The sequence below is a fragment of the Microtus pennsylvanicus genome, chromosome 3, assembly GCF_037038515.1.
Source record: "Microtus pennsylvanicus isolate mMicPen1 chromosome 3, mMicPen1.hap1, whole genome shotgun sequence".
Lineage (NCBI taxonomy): Eukaryota > Metazoa > Chordata > Mammalia > Rodentia > Cricetidae > Microtus > Microtus pennsylvanicus.
This window is the reverse complement of record NC_134581.1, coordinates 32,255,593-32,274,831: the sequence shown is the minus strand read 5'-3', so window position 1 is coordinate 32,274,831 and position 19,239 is coordinate 32,255,593. Positions and strand designations below refer to the sequence as shown.

The following is a 19,239-nucleotide window of genomic DNA, read 5'->3' as shown; positions in this document are numbered from 1 at the left end:
AATTCAAAGCATGACAAAGAGATTATAAAATTCATCTTAAGTTCAGTCTGAAACAATGGTCCTACCATAGTAAAGCATGTTATAAAGCCATAATAATTAAAGCAAGAGTATATACTACTAGCAAATCAAAATACATGATTAAGTATGTAAAAGAGTACCTAAGTAACATTTCAAATCAAGCCATTGGACAAAGAATTAACTATTGAATGACGGCAGTGATAATCAAACATCTGGAAAGAAATAAAATCACCATGAATTATGACCTACATGAGAAACCTGTCACAGTGAAGACTTACCTCAAATTTGATTTAAGATTGAATAAACTGAATACAAGTCGTTAGATGAACGATAGTGAACATGACAAATTAAGGAATGGCATAAATCCCACTGTTACAAGAAAATGTCTACATAACTAAGATCGTCCCATTCTGCCTCTTGAGGCAAGAGATACTAAGATTTCTACTGCATTTTTAAGGACATGAAGGAATGGTTGGGCTTACAGAGCCACGTAGCAGGGCAGAAATTCATGGGGAAGGGTTTGGCAGAAATCTTGGACAGCAAACAGTGAGGTCGGATCCTGGAGCAGGATCCTGCCCAGATGGGAACTGTGGTGCAGGGCCTAAGAAAAACAAGCCACTCCTTTAGGACTGAGCCCTGAAATGACAGCTAGAAGGACAGATTTCAAATGACAAGCCACTAGCTGCTTCTCCCCCGCAACAACTCTAGGGGGCCGGCTCCAGGCTGACAGTTACAGGGTTAAGTCTCCCCCCCCAGCAACATGGAAGAAATGTCCTCACATTTCTGTTTTCTTGGAACAGAAAGTCTTTCTAAAGCTACACTGTAAACAAGCAAAGAAAATGTCTATGTGACTAAAATACTAGAAATAAAATGAAAAGCAATGAGAAACCGTGAAGAAGCCTGAAGATCTTCCACGTCTGAGCCTGGGATCTAGATGTGGAGTCTAGGCTATCACAGCTCTGCGGGGAATCTGCAGGGCAGGACCTAGAAAAGACCTCGTTCTTCTGTATTTTTATAAAAGTACATTTTAATCCCCTCTCCTTGGGATAGGGTCTCACTGTGTAGCCCTAGCAGTCCCAAAACTCTCTACATAGGCCAGCCTGGACTCAAACTTAGAGATCCACTTACCTCCCAAGTGCTTAGCCTAAAAGGACATTTTAGACTTTAGTCTTTTTAAGATGTATTTTGTGTTGCATGTGTCTGGTGCCTGTAGAGGTCAGAAGAAGGAGTCAGATCCCCCGGAACTGGAGTCACATGGTTATGAGCTGCCATGTGTGTGCTGGGAACCAAACCCAGTTCTCTGTGAAAGCCACAAGTGCTCTTAGCCACCAAGCTATCTCTCTGTACCCAAATTTAGACTTTAATGCCAAGTAAGAACTACAACACACGCATAACTCCTGTGAAGAATTTGGAAAACAAAGAAAATAGAGTGAACATCACCACATCACTGGAAGTGATACCTCCCAAAACCTTGATGTACTTATTTCTCAATATTTTTCTACCCACAAATATATCATCATTTTTCTTCAAAAAACTGAAATGAAGTATAGGCTCTCCAGGCAGCCATATTTGCATGCTAGTATGTGACCCCTATCAAACAATTATTAGGCACTGAACTTTTGTCCACAAAGTCATTTCACCCTCACAATATTCTCCTCAAACAGAGCCATCTGCCTACACATGGCGCCTAAGCATCTGAGCTCACATCTCTGCTCTTCCACCTGATAGCCAGGTGAGGCAAGCACCTCATTTACCCAAGCCTTGGATGCGCCTTCGGGAAATGGACGTCACACCAGGATGCTGCTCCAGGCTGGTGGTCTAAGCTGACAGGTGCTATACTCAGTTTCTAAGGCGTTGTGCTTACCTAGCTCTCACGGCGGCCAGCTTCATGGTCAAGTCTGCATGCCCTACCCCTGAAGGAGGACTAGAGTATGCCCAAGACAAATGCCTTTCTCAGTACCTCAGCAGGAAACAGAAGTTCCTCTACGGCTTTTCCCGAATGCTGAAAGGCTGATGACCTCACATAACACTGCAGATGAATCTAAAACTCCACGAGGTGCTGGAGTCAGGGGCACACCAGAGGCCATGCATGCTCGTGCTCAGCAGTGTGCAGGGCCTCAATTCTGAGCACCAGTGTGGTCCCCTAAGACTATCACCCAGTCCATAATGCGCTGTCACTGGATGTTCACACCAATTCTACTCTAAGACTATCAACCAGTCCATAATGCGCTGTCACTGGATGTTCACACCAATTCTACTCTAAGGACAGTGTTCAGAAGTAAAAAGCAGCAGGGATGTCGTTAAGAGTGCTCGCTGTTCTTATAGAAGACATGAGTTCGATCCCAAGTGGCAGCACAAAGTCATTCATAACTCCAGCTCTAGGGAATCCAACATCCTCTTCTGACATCTGAGGGCACCAGGCATGTATGTGGTACACAGATATACAAGCAGGCAAAATACTCATACTCATAAAATAAAGTAAAGAAATGTTTAAAAATAAAACTGGAAGAAACGGGAAGCAGTAAGCAGTCATGAGGCCACATTTAAACAGACACAGAGAAGATACAGCAGCTTCCAGGCAGAGCAGGCCCACCAGGTCTGCTGTTCTTGGACTGATGCCCTGACCAAGCTCTCAAACTCATTCTATCCAGGCCTCTGCAGCAGGCCCTCTGACTGGACAGCTATCCCTAGTCTTTGCTCTCCAAATCCTCTTCTGACCCCTAGTCAATGAAGTTATACCCACCCCATGTCTAAAACCCTTAAATGTTTTCAAATGCCAAGTCATCTAGCTGAGTATAGGGCCCACAGTGCCACCCTCCACAGAACAACGACTTTCTTCTCACACAGAAGAACAAGGCCAGTTCTGCTGCTTTACACGCCTCCCCCTCAACTACCTCCAGAGTTATATAGTTATCCATTTATGAGGCCATTCATATTCCTGCAGAGCTCACAGTAACACAGGAGCCCACGGATAGGAGAACACACATCCAGACGGGTTAAGTTTGCATACCCCATAAGAAGCTGCATAAACCACATGGAAGGTTTTACCCACAGTTCTTAAAAGCTGTTCATCCATCCATCCATCCATCCATCCATCCATCCATCCATCCCTACCTACCTACCTACCTACCTATCATCTATCTATCTATCTATCTATCTATCTATCTATCTATCTATCTATCTATCTATCTATCTTCAGCTTTTTGAGATAGAGTTTCTCTGTGTAACGGCTCTGACTGTCCTGGAACTCGCCTTGTAGTAGATCAGGCTGACCTTGAAGTCAGAGGAATCTGCCTGCTTCTACCTCTGGAGTGCTGGGATTAAAGGGTGTGCCACCATCACCCAGCTCAATTCTTAAACTTAAGAAAGGATATACTTATTTCTAAGGAATATCTAAGGTACTTTGCCCATAAGCAATAAAAATTGTACGTAGTCTGATAATATAAAACAAAGTTCAGGTGGAGGGCAGACTACAACCCAAATCTAACAAACTTCAGTTTCCAATTTTCCTTTTGAGTGTTTCAAAATCATGCATGAGTCTAGAGACAATCTCAAAGGATTATACTTCATACTAATGGAAAAATGTGTGTTTTTCCTTTGGAAGATTTTTTGAAATCTTCTATTTGAGCCCAATTGAGTGGCCAAGGACCTCCTGCTCCCCAGAAGACAGGGTACAATTTCACAAACTCCATGCAACTAGGGAACATGGTAAACTCTCATTCACCGAGTCTTTAAATTGCTAATTAAAATGGGCATTTTCATATACCTTATAAAAATACCACCAGAACTCCAACCCAATTCCTTTCTGAGGTCTGGATGGTTCCTGTGCTTTTCACCTGGTGGGTGGCCAGTGTGCTGCCATCTCTCTCTAGCACTGGTGAGCGCTGCCATCTCTAGCACTGGTGAGCGCTGCCATCTCTCTCTAGCACTGGTGAGCGCTGCCATCTCTAGCACTGGTGAGCGCTGCCATCTCTAGCACTGGTGAGCACTGCCATCTCTAGCACTGGTGAGGGCTGCCTTCTCTCTCTAGCACTGGTGAGGGCTGCCATCTCTAGCACTGGTGAGCGCTGCCATCTCTATCTAGCACTGGTGAGCACTGCCATCTCTAGCACTTGAGCAGTTCACTTTTAAAAGCAAACACATGTGCTCGCTTGGGCAGCACATTTACTGAAACTGGACGGACACAGAGATTAGTATGGACCTGTGAAAGGATGACTAAGTCAATTTGTGCGGTATTCCATATTTTACAAAAAAAAAAATCCTGAGCGAAAAAGCCACTTCTTAATTCCACAACAGATGGCAGCCAGGTGTAGAGGCCAATACCGGTTATCCCAACATTCGGCCAAACTGCTGGGAGTCTGAGGCCAATGTGGACTACACAATGGGTTTCAGGCCAGCCTGGGCTGCAGTGGGGCCCTGCGTGAGAAGGAGAGGCCAAGTGCTGGTGATGGACTTTGAATAAGGCCCATGAAGATCAGAGAAGATCTAGAAAGTACAAAGGCATGGGAGCAGCAGACACGACTGGCCTGTGAGGGACTGACTGAACCGCAGTCTCTCAACCTAGACTGGCCACACAGACAAGGTTCATCAGGATGCAGGCAAGAAGGACAAGGCCACTCTCTGGGCCTGCTCTTCCTCTCAGGAAATGGCGAAGTCTGCTAAATGCTTTCTGTTTTAGAGAATGGGAACATTGGAGGCCTTCAAGTGACCAAAGAGCTACATTCCAATGGCTCTGCCACTGCGAAGTCAGCAAGGACAAATAAGAACTCTGGCCTCAGTCAGGAGCCTGCCAGACAGCTCTGCACCAATACTCCCTCCTCCTAGAGCATAGAAACCCAGAATGCAAAGTTAATTGAGGCTACAAACCACAGAGTGCGAACCTGAGAGTAAAGGGCTCGCACTCCACTGGTTTCCACCCACACAGTTGTTATTTCTGTTCTGCTGTCAGAGAGTAGGCGACTTAAGGTCCATCCCCGGAACTCACACAGTAGGAGAGTACCGACTCTCCAAAGCTTTCCTGTGACCTCTACGCATGCATCATGGCCACCATCAAACAGTACCAACAAGAACAGTCACTCATGACCCAGGGAGCAGAGGGGAGAGGAAAGGGCAGGGATGCCCACTGGAAATGTAGGCTCTTGAAGCCCACAGTGGCCCACTGAGATGGCAGCATCTCCAGAGCAGGAACCCTACCACTGCACTCCGACAGTACCCAGTCTTCTCCTACGCAGCCTCTTCCAGAACCACTGTTCTGAGGAAGCCACATTTCTTCAAAGGACAGGAAAAGTCTTGCTAGTTTGTTACCTCTGGAACAGCATCCACGTGAGGGCTGGGTGAATGATAAAGTTCCCTACTGAAGGGAACTCTATGGCCAAAGGCGGCCTTCCTTGGGTGAGTACTATACAATGAAGGCCCTGAGAGGAATGAGGATGGAGACACCACTGCTTCTGTTTCCTTCTGGAAATTTATAATCTATGCTGTCCATGTTCAAACTTCATGCAATTAAATGTCTTCAACTTCATGCCTTTAATCCTAGCACTTGGGAGGCAGATGGAGGCAGATCTCTGTGAGTTCGAGGACAGCCTGTTCTACAGAGCTAGTTCCAGGACAGCTAGGGCTGTCACACAGAGAAACCCTGTCTTGAAATCACACCCCCTCAAAAAATGTCTTCAAATTATGCACAACATAAAATAGTTACATGTACAATTGTGTGTCTATGTAAAACCATGATAGCATAGGATGCTTTTCAATAATGAACATGAACAGACACATGGAACACGTATTATCTAACAGCCTGACTATGTGTCTGGAGATGATTTTAGTTCTAAGCCTAATAGTGGGAATCAATTTCTTCAATGTGTTATATGCAGGGGAAGGTCAGGCTGATCTCTGGGGGCCTTTCTAGTTCTCACTTTGGGGTAATGGGCAGAACACCAACAACAAAAAATGACTTCCTCCAGATCACAGAACAATTAATTTAAACGACAGTGCCCTGATCACACTCCAGTAACAGGACGATCTCCCAGGGGCCAGAGGTGATAGTCGACTCCAGCTGGATACCCATCATGGCCTTGCCCTACAAGGCCAGCTGGGTAAGTGACTGCTGCAGTCACATTTAAAAAGTCAGCTCACCTCCCCTATAAGCAGTCTTCCTGAACACCAGAGAGCTGGAAAGGGAAATAAAACTGGGCTGGCTGCCTAGAAGTAATTCCTTTAATCCAAGATCAACACCCTGATAAGACTGGCCTGCTCTCCTCCAGCCAAGGAACACTCAGCCGCAGGGCTGGCTTGGGGCAGTCTGCTGGAAGAAAGGCTGCTCTTCCCAGTGGACTGGCCCAAGACAGCAGAGGAAGAAGCAGCCAACAGATCCACCTCCCCAAACCTCTTTCCCCTAGTTCCAATTCTCCACACAATCTCAGCAAAAGTTGACCAAAATGCAGGGTGAAAACCTATTAAAAAGTGCAGATTCTCGTTTTCCTGGGGACATTTCTACAAATTCTCTTTCTGGGAACAATCCTGCAGGCCCAAAAGGTACTAAGTCTTTGAGTAGCTCTGCAATTATACCAGAGCCGAATTCCCCTGGTTGCTCCTCTTCTTCAGGGATTTTTCTTGATGAAATGAGACACAGGCTGGGGGAATGGCTCAGCGTTAGGTAAGCGCTTGCTGTGCAAGCACAAGGATTCCAGTTTAGATCCTAGAACACGAGTAAAGCCAGCTGTGACATGTACGCCTGCAACCCTGGTGCTGGGAAACAGACTCGGGCAGATCCCAGGGATTCTCCTCATCTACCATGGAGAAACGCCAGAGCTCCATGCAAACATTTGGTATTTACCTCCCAGAACTGGCATACGCAGAAAACTAAGGCCTCTTTCCAATGTTCTTGCAATTCTTGGATCGTAATAGTTGCAAATTACTTTTAAAACTCTAACACTATATTTTCTTAAATCAACAGAAAGTTCTCACTGATATATTTGCATCAAGATGCGCAACACTGGGACTGAAGAGATGGCTCAGTGGTTAAGAGCACAGGCTGCTCTTCCAGAGGACTTGAGTTTAGTTCCCAGTACTCACATGACAGCTCACAATCAACTGAACCTCTATTCTAGGGGATCTGGTACTCTCTTCTGGCCTTAGCAGGCACACACGTGGTGCAAATACATAAATGCAGGCAAAATAGTCATACACATAAATATATTTAAAAATGGTGCACAATGCTTAGAACATGATAATGTATACAAGAACATTTGCTAAATAAATGTCCACTACAAACTTCCGTTTGCCATGGAAGTAAAAGCATATCACCTACCATCACACCCATACCCACTCTCTACAGGAGAAGCTGAGGGCTCGGTGCAGTCCTTTAGATAACAAACATAGCCTGGACATCATCTACAGAGTGCCTGGCACCCCTAAAAAGCATTAGAAACACAGTGACAACTACGCAGGAACCTCTTGTACTCCTGCAGGACTCAGTATAGGTGTTTCCAAAACTAGGAGAGGATCTGATATCATTAGGGGTAAACCATCTGAATCTCCAATCCACCCAGAGCTTCTTGTGCTTATAATTAGGTCACAAACACTGTGGTCTCCCCGGGGCCCTCTCAGCTTCTTGCCCTCTGATGGCCTCATACATACCAGTCCCAGGACACGAGCTAAACTGAGTACCTTTGGTAGAGGGGATTTACAGAAAACTGGCTAGATGGATTGCCATTTCCCAGCTCCCATTCCCATACTGTAGTGTAGGCTAAGAAAGCAAAGCAAACTCAGCAGAGTCCTAGCCTATGAGGATTTAGGGAAGATCCCACTCGGATGTCTCTGGATAGCAGAATCCCAAATTCTTAATCAAAATCTCTTTCCCTCTCCCAGTCTGGAAGTAATTTCTACAACAGCAGGGTCCTTTTCTCTCCTTTTTGGAGAAAGAGAGTTACCATTTACATTCTGCTGACTAGAGATAGGAAGGCCGCAACCAGTAGCTGATCATTAAATCCTTCAACCAAGAGACCTACCTGTCTTCCCCTCAGATCCTTGGCCAGGTGGGAAGTCAGTACTAAGTACACTTGGTGCTTGTCTTAGTTAATTTTCTATTTTATAATTACTGTAACAAAATGTCACGACTGAGGCAACTTAAAAAAGAAAGCATTTAATTTAGGGCTCAGGGTTCCAGAAGGCAGGAGAGTCCATGAGCATGAGGGAGGGAGCATGGTAGCAGACAGGCAGGCATGGCACTGGAGCAGTAACTGAGAGCTTACGTGCTGCGCTAACAATCATGATGCGGCGAGCTAACTGGGAACGGCACAGGCTTTTGAAATCCCAAAGCTCACTCCCAGTTACACACCTCCTCCAACAAGGCCACACATCCTCAACCTTTCCAAACAGTTCCACCAACTGGGGATCAAGCATTCAAATATATGAGCCTATGGGGGACACACTCATGCCAACTACCGCAGCGCCCCCTCTGTGTCTCAGAAAACAGTTATGTTGGAAGGGGAAATGAATTGATAGTGTACACAGAAGGAAAACAAGGACCCAGTTAGTGAAGGTGGCCTTCAGGAATGTCCCGGGAGGGGAAATTTGGAGGCCATGGTAGAACAGGTCCTTCAAAGCCATCGTAACAGGTAGCAACACTCCTAGCCATGCCAATACAAAGATACTCCAACTTTGCATTTATCTACTTAAAAAAATTACATTTTCTATATTAGCATATATTTATTGTATCATAAAAACAACGGGCTTTATTATGACATTTCATACATATAGAACATGAATTCCCATCATCCTACTCCTTTTTGTCCCCCTCCGCGATTCCCTTCCTCTTCCCAAGCAGTTCCTTTTCTACTTCCATGTTTCACATGCAGCTTTCTCTCAAGACACACACACACACACACACACACACACACACACACACACAATCTTTTCATTCTGGATTCCACAGGAAAGAGAACCATACACTTGGCATGGTATTCTCTATTAACCCATTTTCCTGCAAATGACATAATTTAGTTCTTCATGACTGAACAACCCCTGCTCCCCAGTCTGTGACACATTTTCTTTATGCATTCATGCACTTAACACTTTATTTTATAATAATGACAGTAATGCCCCAGGTCCTGTCCAAACACTTCCCAAAGTTAACTTATCTGACCTTCAGTGACAGTTTATGAAGTCACTATCTTGCTCAACAGCACACAGCAAGCAGGTGAGGCAGGAATTCACCCAGAGGAGGCCTGACTCCAGGGCCCAAGCTCTTAACAGATTCCTTATCCTAGGAGTATTCCCCAACAACAAAACAACTAAGTCCAAGCATCCTATGGCTGGCAGTGGTCAGGGAAACTCACTTATCCAGCAGGTGGAAGCTGCCTTTCCTCCAATTATCCTGGGGAATTAAAGAACAAACTGAACTGAACCTAGAACATAGGTTTCCTAATGCTTGATCTATTTTACTCTCCCCTTCTGCAACAAGGCTTGTTACAAAGTCGGACTATAGCAACTTTAAATCATCAGAAAAGGTCCCATCAGGCTACTGGCAACAGAAGAGGAACAGACAGGCTTTGGTAGGTAGTACTGTCATCTTCCTGGCTTGAGAGGTATTTGGGTGTTGACACAAGGCTACCTTATTATCCAGAAATACCCTTCTGGATAATACCCTGTATCCCCAGGCTCCACCATGTTTACAGATTGTGGCAGGAGGAGGAATCAAAAGAGAAGGCCATTTCACAGGCGCAAAGGGACTACTGCATATGGTGAGATTCAGCAAACGGCCCCCAAGGACTAGGATGTGCCTGGCTCCATCTCCAACTTCAGTTGCTTCTCAGGCACTCAAGAAATACTTTCGTCTTTGCTGTTGTTATGCCTGTGGGCATGGACTCATGTCTACCTTTTTGGAATAAAGAATTCCTTCAAGGGAAGCTCCATGCTGGAAATAGTACACCAATTCTGAAGGAACCAAGAATGTGCTTTCTCATGAGAATGGAATCTTCATACATCACACATCTCCCTGCTCCCAGTACTGTCCTGCCTTCCCCTCTCCACTCGGATCCATCAAGCAGGCTTTGAAGAATCGAATTCCCTTGTCATTAAGAGACAAACGGGGCTTAGTTGGTAGACGCTACCACTTGGAAGAGGGTGACACAGGAGCAGCCTGGGCTACATGAAACCCTGTCTCAAGTTAAAGAACGAGGGAGTAAGGTGAGTTAAAGTGGGATTGTTTTGAAATAATGTAGCGGGGGATGGTTAGTAAACTCTGCCAGTGAGGTCCAGGAAGAAGGCATCGTCTGCAAAACAGAGTGAGTTCTCAGCAGAGCACATCTGCTGATACCTTGGACTTGACTTCCCAGCCTCTAGAACCATGAGCAATCCATTTCCGGTATTTATAAGCTGTGCAGTCTATGGATATTGTTGCAGCTGTCCAAATGGATTAAGACAACCAGATGGTGTCCCCTTATTCAGTGACTTCTTCAGCTCTTAGACACAAAGACCAAAATCTTGCCATAAACCCAAGGACCACTGTACAGGTTCAAGTTAAGGAGACATGGCTGGGTCTTAGTATGGCCCTGTACTGGCCCTGTACTACGTGAGTCCTCCTACCCAAGGACCAGCTGCTGTTTATTTTTGCATTGCCTAAGAGCAACAAGCTTAACATTTTAAATGGTTGGGAAAAATCAGAAGAGAAGTCTTTTGTGACATAAGATTATTTGAAATTCAAATTTGGGAACCCACCTATACCTGGCAAATGATTCTTTTTGGACTACTACAGCAGGATACAGTAGTGACAGAGATGGCGTGGCCAGTGCAACCTCAAGTATTTATTATATGGCCCTTTCCATAAAAAGTGGCTCTGCTGGAACAGGGTTCTTAGAGTACAAACCACGAGCAAGCAGCACTCCACATACAGGATCGACAGCAAACTCTTACCTCTGGGGAAGGCTGAATCAAAACCTTCTTTTGGCTTCCTGATGCCTGTGAAATGAACTGATGGCAGCCACTTTCATGTAGTGGCAAAATGTTGTTTTTTTGTTGTTGTTTTTATAACATCTATACATTTTAGAGTTCTAGATAATCACTTCTAAAGGGCCAGAGGTCATACTAAAATCATGCTTCTGGTGATGACTTCCTATTCTTTCATTTAATGAAGGTCTGTTTGGGTTCCTTGTCTTAATGTAGGTACCAGAAAAAAAAAAAATCATACACTGGGGCTGCAGAGATGGCTCAGTGTGTGCTGTGCAATTCTCAGCACCCACATAAAAAAGTGGGTACGGATGTATGTCTGCAACCTATGTGTGCCCATGCACGCATGCTGGGGTAGGATGGGGTGGCACAGAAAGGCACATCCTACAAACTTACTGGCTAGCCTCAGTGAGCAGCCCTCTCTCAAGGGAACAGGCAGACTGCAACAAAGGAAGATGTTCAATGTCCTCTGCCTGCTGCTTGCATAATCACTCACACTCACGTGCATTCACACGTATACACCACACATAATCACTCACACGCATGTGCCATTCACACATATACACCACACATATCAAGGATGATGATGACGATGACAATGATGTCACAGACTGAGTGGCTTAAACAGAAACTTATTCTTCACAGTTCTGAATGCCAAGACATCCAAAATCAAGATGCTGGCCAATGTAGTTCCTGGCAAAAGCCCGTGAATCTGAGATCTGGCACTACCTGGTTCTAACACACAATGAGTTCTCACTAAATGCTTGAGGAAGGGAACGTTTATGCTATGACCTCTCTCTGGAATCTGTACTTATGGAGCTTATTCTCATTCATGCAGGTCCCACCTTCCAAATCCATGACACTCTTGAGTCAGGGCTTCAGCACAGAGACTTTGAGAGACAGTGACTATTCACTCAGTCTACAGCACACCTACTTTATGCCAGGTAGAGTTCTGAGAAGTCCTCAGAGAGCTAGACTGGGCACCGCATGGCAGAGACTCCCCAGGGCAAGGAGTGTGTGAGAGGCCGTGGGGCGGAAAGCAACTGTATCAGGAACCTGAGCAGGTATACTCGCCTTTAAGGAACTGACTGCCCGAGAAACCATAACAAATCTATGAAAAGCCAGGCTCCCACAACTTAAGATTTAAATAATGCTTCAAGACCCTACACAGAAGCCTTAGTGCAGAACAGCTTAGCAGAGCCACTCACCAAGGAAGGCTGGTTTACCACATCTATTCCGTGTTGTGCACACTATCATTATCCACACTGACAAATGTTTTGTCGTTAAGCTGAAAGCCGCTCGACACGAGGGAATGGGCCTTTCCCCACAAAATAGGGTTAAGAATAGGGATGCATGAAACGGCAGAGGCCAGACGACCCCATGGCCTCTTTCCTGGGACAGTAGTAACTAGTCAGGATGGGATACATACACAGCATGTTCATTCCGGCTCCTTCCTGACTCTTGATAGAAAGTCCTTGTCCTTCCTTTCTGCTGTCTGGCATTAATAAAGCTTTCCGAAGTCTCAGAAAAAAAAAAAAAAGAATAGGGATGCATAGTTGTTCAGTTACGTGTGATTTGGAAACCAACAGGCAACAGACATGTTCATGTGAGTACCACATGCCTCCAAGAGAGGGGGAGGGGAATTCATTTGCAGCCACTCTGATGATGTATCTTGCTCCAAGAACTGCGGAGCATGGGTCATTCAAACTTTACCCACATTCAGTCACATGCTTTCTTATCCCCAAGTACCAGCTCAATCCAGAAATAACTCCATGCCTCTGGTCCCAGGGAAGTTGGGAAAGAAGCCTCCAGCAGCACATCGTATACACTGCACAGGAAGCATCTCCCTCCTCCAGGCCTTTGCAGCCGTTTCCAAATGTCTACTCAACACAATGCACATCCATCCTAGTAAAACCAGGCAGGACAATGTTCCCGGACATAAAAGCACTGACCGAAAAGCAGCGAAGGGGAAAAGGCCCCTACACCTTACCTAATCCAAAACAAACAGTACCAGAGTCTGGAGAGAGAGATTTGCCAAAACAGATAACGCAACTGGGACACTCCCTGTTTCCAGAGACTCTGCTCTCAGACAGTCTGAGTCCAGCCGTGTGATCTCAGGCAAATCACAGCCCCTTCTTGGGCCTCTTTCCCCTCATCTGTAAAATAGGGCTCTGGACCAGATCCCTGACTTTAAGAACTGAGGAGTTTACCAAGAAATTCCAGTATCAGCTTTCATTAAGACTTAAGCAGTAAGGCATTCTGAAAACCCCGACAAAGCCACAGCTTCTCCCTAGAAGACTGAAAAGACACTTAAAATAAGAAACACATGATAATAAGCGAATCACTGATTCTCTCCTCTTTTTAACCCATTCCTTTTCAGAAGAAATGGCATCTACACAGTTATTCCTGAACTGAAACAGATATAAATCCTCTCCAGCTCTTTGGAAGCCAGGGTCTCCCCTGCGGGCAGCCCTTGAGAGGAAGCATCCACGCTCAAGGGAATCAGATCTCGTGAGAAGAAGATGACTGCTACTTTCCAGTCTCCCACTGCAACCACTTTATTCCAAAAGCTCAAAAGGGGTTACTGTGCTGTGTGTGTGTGTGTGTGTGTACATGTACATATACAAAACTGTCTAGCCCGAGGCCTGGAGAAATGGTTCAGTGGTTAAAAGCATTTGCTGCTCTTGCAAGAGGACCTGAGTTCAGTTCCCAGCAACTATGTGGTGCTTCCCAACTGTAACTCTGCCTCCAGGAGATCTGATTAATTTTTCAGGTCTCCATGGGCACAGCACACACATGACACACATAAATGTAGGCATAAAATAAAAATAAGTTAAAAAATCATGCGTGAATATTCATGAAGTCTGCGAAATTGTGAAAGAGAATCAGGTGGGTCAGTAACTCATGCAAAGGTGTATCCTTCCCCCACCTTTTTAAAAAATGCAAAACAAGAGAGTCGCAGGGACCAAAGAGATAGCTAATCACTTATGGGCACTTGCTCTTACAGAGGACCCTGGTTCGGTTCCCAGCACCCACATGGCAGTTCACACCCATAAGTAACTCCAGTTTTCACATATCCTCCTCAGGTCCCTGCAAGGAACCAGGCACATATCCATACACTCACACATGTAAAAAAAAAAAAAAAGGTTTAACTCTGAGCTGGGTGTTGTGGTACATACCCTTAATCTCAGCTTCCAAGAGGCACAGGCAGCTGAATCTCTGTGAGTTTAAGGCCAGTCAGGGCTACAAAAGGGTAAGCAGAACAATAGAACAAACCCTGATATAGCTATGACCTAGGCTAAGATGAAGAACACTGCAAAACAGAAGTAGATGCCCCAGGATATCCATCCCCTTCCACAATCCTCTTCCTATCAGTTATCTACCACCCTGAAGCCAGGGCTTGTCACTTCAACATAGCTTCCCAACCCCCCTGCGGGGCACAGCATAGATCCTCTCGGGACATAATACTTCTACAAACTTAATCGTCACATAAAAGGTATCAGTCTTGAAACTTTTTATTTCTTGCTCAGTTTTGTGTTTGCGACAGGCACACAGAGCGACACACACAACTCTAATTCCTCTGTATTCACTACCCAGAACATGCCACTATATGAATATAATGACTATATCACAGGGTTGATTAAAGATAGTGCCGCATGTTCTATATGTCCTCCAGGCAGGGCTTACAATGTACCGGCCTCTTTCCATGTTTTCTAGAGCCCCCACAGCCACTCAAGGAGCAAAGTAAAATTCACATGACATCAAAGCAGGAAGTAGAAAGAGAGGGATCAAATGTGTCCAACACACATGATGGATGACTCAGGCTGCAAGTTCAAATCCATCCAAGGTCTAAAGCCGTACTCCTAACATTAGACACTGGAACTGCACTTAGGCAGATACTGCCATTATTTAGATGTTTTCAAAGTGAAAGAGCTGGTGGGGAGAGGATTCTAAAGTTATCTGAGAAAATCTGAAACAGGAAGCTCAGTTTTCTTTCTTAACAAACAATTCCACCGGAAATTCACCAGTGTCCACATGTACACAGAGGACAAGCGCTGGCCTCTGACAAAAGTCCCTGTGGACACTCTGGAGTCAGTCCTAAGTTCACACAGACACTAAGTTACCTCAAGCTGAACTGCAGGCCTGCCTGGCTTCCTTCAGAGAAACATTTTATGCACCTTCCCAAGAGAGTGGAGAGAGGGGCCCAGGAGACCCTGGGGATCAGACCCTGCTGAGGAGACAAGAACCAGCTCCAGGGAGCAGCTCCAGCTGCTGCACGCTCTGCAGATCTCAGCAACAGTTGCCTGCTCACCAGGCCACTCAGCTCTCCACTTGGCCAGCTTCGAGAGAGCTGCTGCTTCAAGCCCAGCCCTGCTGCTCTGGAGAAAGCCCAGCTTGCAATACGGAAGAGAAGCCAGAAAGAGAGGGTGGAGACTCAGGGAATCAAGCGGGGAGCATGGGCTAGAAGGGGGGGGGGGGGCAGCTCTAGGCCGGGGCCCAAACCCTGGGTGCTCTCATCAGGGCAATCCCTAGGAAATGTTAAGGTCCTGGTCTCTAGAACTCTCAGCAACAGGGAACGCTGCCCCAGGACTGGTGACTATTATCAAGCCTCTAACGCTCAATCTCTGTGGGGAAGCCTAAGAAAGATCCCCCCATAAGCTGAAGTAACCCCTCCCACCTTTCCCTGCCAAAATAAGAAGCAAGAGGCATTGCCGGAGTGAGCAGGGCTGGGGCATCCCCGACCTCTCTGGAGGGGGCTGTGGTAAATTATCTCTGCGGGCCCTGCCATCACTTGCCTTTGGCTAGAGCACTAACATTTACAGAGCACTTTAGAGTGGAAATCACTTAATCCCAGAACCCCTATGAGACCGCTATTACCGCTGTTCCCACTTTACAGGGCAGGCAGCTAAAGCCCAAAGGGCATGACCAAGGTCACAGGCAGACCTGTAAAAGGCAGGGGTGAAGGGTGGAAGCCTACAACTGTGGGAGGGATACCACTGGACGGGGAGGGTGGGCACGGGAAGGAACCGAGGGCATAGAAGGAGATAAAGGGTCAAAGTGTCAAAGACCTGACTGAATAATCCCCCAAGCCTGCCCCAGCCTCAACGTTTAAGCACAGGTAAAGAGCAAAAGATAAGAATGAGGAAAGAATCAGAGTGGACAGAGGCGAAGGGAGGTTTGGGCAGGATAGGAGGAGGCCATTGGGGCAAGGAAGGAAGGAAGGTGGAGAGGGAAATCTGCAGGCGGAACACGAGTGGGCACCGGGGCGCGATTGTCCCACCTTGAGCACCGTGACTGCACCAGCGCTGTGCACCTGGAAGTGCGTGGGCGGCTCGGCTCCGGGCTCCGCAGCCTCATCCCGGCCCTGGTAGCTGAAGCAGGCGTCGGCGATGTCCAGGTGGCCTAGCGGCAGAGCGTCCTGCGGGCTCTTGAAGTAGTAGAGGTAGCAGCGACGCGAGTCAAACACGAACCAGCGGCTGCGGTAGCCGCGCAGCGGGCCCTTGCCCGAGAGCTTCTGCAGGTAGCCGCACAGCCGCGAGGGTTCCCGCCCCGCCACCGCCCCGGCCTCCGAGCCGGTTACCGGCACCGTTTCCTCGCCGCCACCACCACCGCCCTCCTCCGCGTGTGCCCCGGCCCCCGGCATGCCCCGCCGACGGCGCCCGCGCCCCGCGCCTCCGGGCCGCCGCCGCAGCGCCCACCTCCCCGCGCCGCGCCCTCCGCAGGGCCGCGGCGCGCTGAGCAGCCTGGGACTTGTAGTCCCGCCCCCGCCGCGCCCCCGCTGCGTGGGGAGGAGAAGAGGTTCCCTAGCGACCCGGGATTGCTCAACCCGAGTTTCGTCTCATCTTGGAGGCGCCAAGGTTCTCCCTATCCCGGGAAACAAAGTTCTGTTTCTTTATGCGAGCGTGGGTTCCGCTAGAGGGTTTTTCAAAACCTGTGGTGGGTCCACTTAACACTGCCCGGAATTCTAAATAAGCTTTAAATTTAAAATCTTTGCCCAGCCAGTAGTCATAGATGATAGTTAGAGAGCCTGTTGCCTGGTAGAGAGTGGGTGCTCGGTAAATATTTGTAGAGTTTGTGAATGGAAGCCAAAGTTTTTACTGCCTCTCCACATCCTGGTTTGTTCACTGAATAAAATATTTATGGAGGGCGTTTTGTGTAGGATTCAAATGCTGGCAGACTCAGCAGTGACAAGCCAATGACTTCCTGGCCTCATGTTATATTCTAATAAAGCAGAACAACAATGCACACATTTTAAAAAGCAGATACATAGAACAACTGCTTTGCTGTGTGAGTGTTGTTATGACCTGCAAATGATGATTGTTGCTTAAGATAATACCACTGTGCTGGTTAGTGTTTTGTTGACTTGACACAAGTTTCAATCCTTAGGGGAAAAGAAATATTAATTGAGAAAATGCTTCCATAGGACTGGCCCATAGACAAGTATGTGGGGCGTTTTCTTGGTTGATGATTGTGGGAGGTATGACCACTGTGACAACCCTGGGCAGGTGGTCCTGGACTGCACAAGAAAGCAGGCTGGGGAAACCAGGAAGAGCAAGTCACGAGAGGCAAACCGTGAGGAGCGTGGTCCTCCGTGGCCGCTGCTTCAGTTCCTGCTTCCAGATTCCTGCCCCAAGTTTCTGCTCTGACTTCCCTCCGTGGTGGATTATAATCTGTAAAGTGAAATAAGCCCTTTCCTTTCCAAGCCGCTTCTGGTCATGGTGCTTTATTAACTAAAATGTCACTTACCAGTGATGGGTGGGAATGCAGGATTGAGACAGTTTCTCACTGTGTGACCTTGGCTGGTATTCGCCTGGAGATCTTCCTGCCTCCACCTCCAAAGTGCAGGAATTACAGGAGTGTGCCACTCCACCCAACTTCCCAGTACTTCCTGTATTAAGTCATTTCAACCCTCATTAACAACCTCACAAGGTATTCATTTTATTTTATGTGCTTTGATGTTTTGCCTGCGTGCATGTTTTTGTGAGGGTGTCGGGCCACCTAGAATGGGAGTTACAGGCAGATGTGAGCCACTAAGTGGGTGCTGGGAATTGAACCTGGGTCCTCCAGAAGAGCAGTCAGTGCTTCTAACTGCAGAACCCTCTCTCCAGCTCCATGCCCACCACCACCTTCTCATATTTTACACACACGTGCCCTCTCTCTCTAGTATACACGCACATGTGCACACACACACACACACACACACACACACACACACACACACACACATCCTATTTAGAGCCTGGACCAGGCTATTAACCTCTTTTTGCCTCAGTCTTTTATTTACTGCCATTGCTATTATTGTTTTTACTGTGCCATTAGCCTTGCTTCTTCTTCAGTAAGCAGATTCTGAGAGGAAAATCTGTCAGACTGGCCTACATGTACAGTAGTCAAGAGACCTCGGCGCTTTGTGCCAGCTGGGCTTCCCTGGGGAGAAGGAGTGAGGGGAACCAAGTTCAGTTTGAGCCTCACTCTGTGTATATGAGAGCCTGTGACTAACTGGCTTGCGGAGAAGGCAGTCAGGATGGGGTGTGACTTTGAAATGCTATGGAAAAGAGAAGACCTGGGCAAAGCCGATCTGTTCAGCTGAGGTGTGAGAAACAGAAGGATACAGCCCACCTCAGCTCAGTCAGTGGGCTGCAAGAAAGTGGGGTCAGAGGACAGAGTCAAGTTTTGTAGATAGCACTGGGAAATAGATGTCTGGTAAAAATAAAGATGCCATCCTTCTTGGTCAGAGGGAGAGAGCCTCCGCCTTGGGAGAAAGTCTGGGCAGGCAGACTGGAGCAGGTAGATGGACAATACTGGACAAGAGATCGCTGGAGCAAGTAGATGGTACTGGACAAGGGATCCCAAGCTGATCCTGGCCTTACTCTGCTGCATCTGAGTTCCCTGAACACTCACATTGGATGAGAGGGGGACCCACTGCAGTGCTGCAGGGCCCTGCCTTCTTCCTTTGGAGACCACACCTTATGTCATAGTAAGCAAACTGAAATGCTCTCTTGTCCCACAGTAAATAACAACAGAATTTGTATATAAAAGTGTTCAAAGATTGGGGTCGGAGAGTTTGCTTAGAACAGCGGTTCTCTGTCGTGAACCATGTTTTTGGGGAGACTTCTGCTGTGATCCTAGCCGCGGTGGATTTGTATGTTCCAGGATAGGGGCATGAGGATCAGAAACAATTGGTAGGAGGAATAGAAATAAGAAAGGAACACAGAGGCAAAGGATAGCAACAGGAAGGTTGCTGAATTATGAGTTCTGAGTTCACCCATGTTTAATTTC

The 19,239-nt window shown here is 46.9% G+C and overlaps 1 protein-coding gene and 1 non-coding gene across 3 annotated transcripts in view; one reads left to right on the top strand and one right to left on the bottom strand.

Moving 5' to 3' along the window:
- Positions 1-16,628, bottom strand: part of Tbc1d2b (TBC1 domain family member 2B) — a 73,723-nt gene extending 57,095 nt beyond the window's left edge. The window contains exon 1 of one of the 2 annotated variants that reach the window (XM_075965011.1): positions 16,244-16,628. In XM_075965011.1, the coding sequence (XP_075821126.1) occupies positions 16,244-16,606 (363 nt within the window). In that variant the 5' untranslated portion in view covers positions 16,607-16,628. Of the gene's footprint in view, positions 1-15,086; positions 15,305-16,243 lie in introns of those variants that run through there. The other variant, XM_075965012.1, reaches the window with a different exon arrangement.
- LOC142847415 (U6 spliceosomal RNA) lies at positions 4,162-4,265 on the top strand. The gene has a single exon (XR_012910174.1). It is a non-coding gene; the product is annotated as a U6 spliceosomal RNA (small nuclear RNA).
- Positions 16,629-19,239: the final 2,611 nt, after the last annotated feature.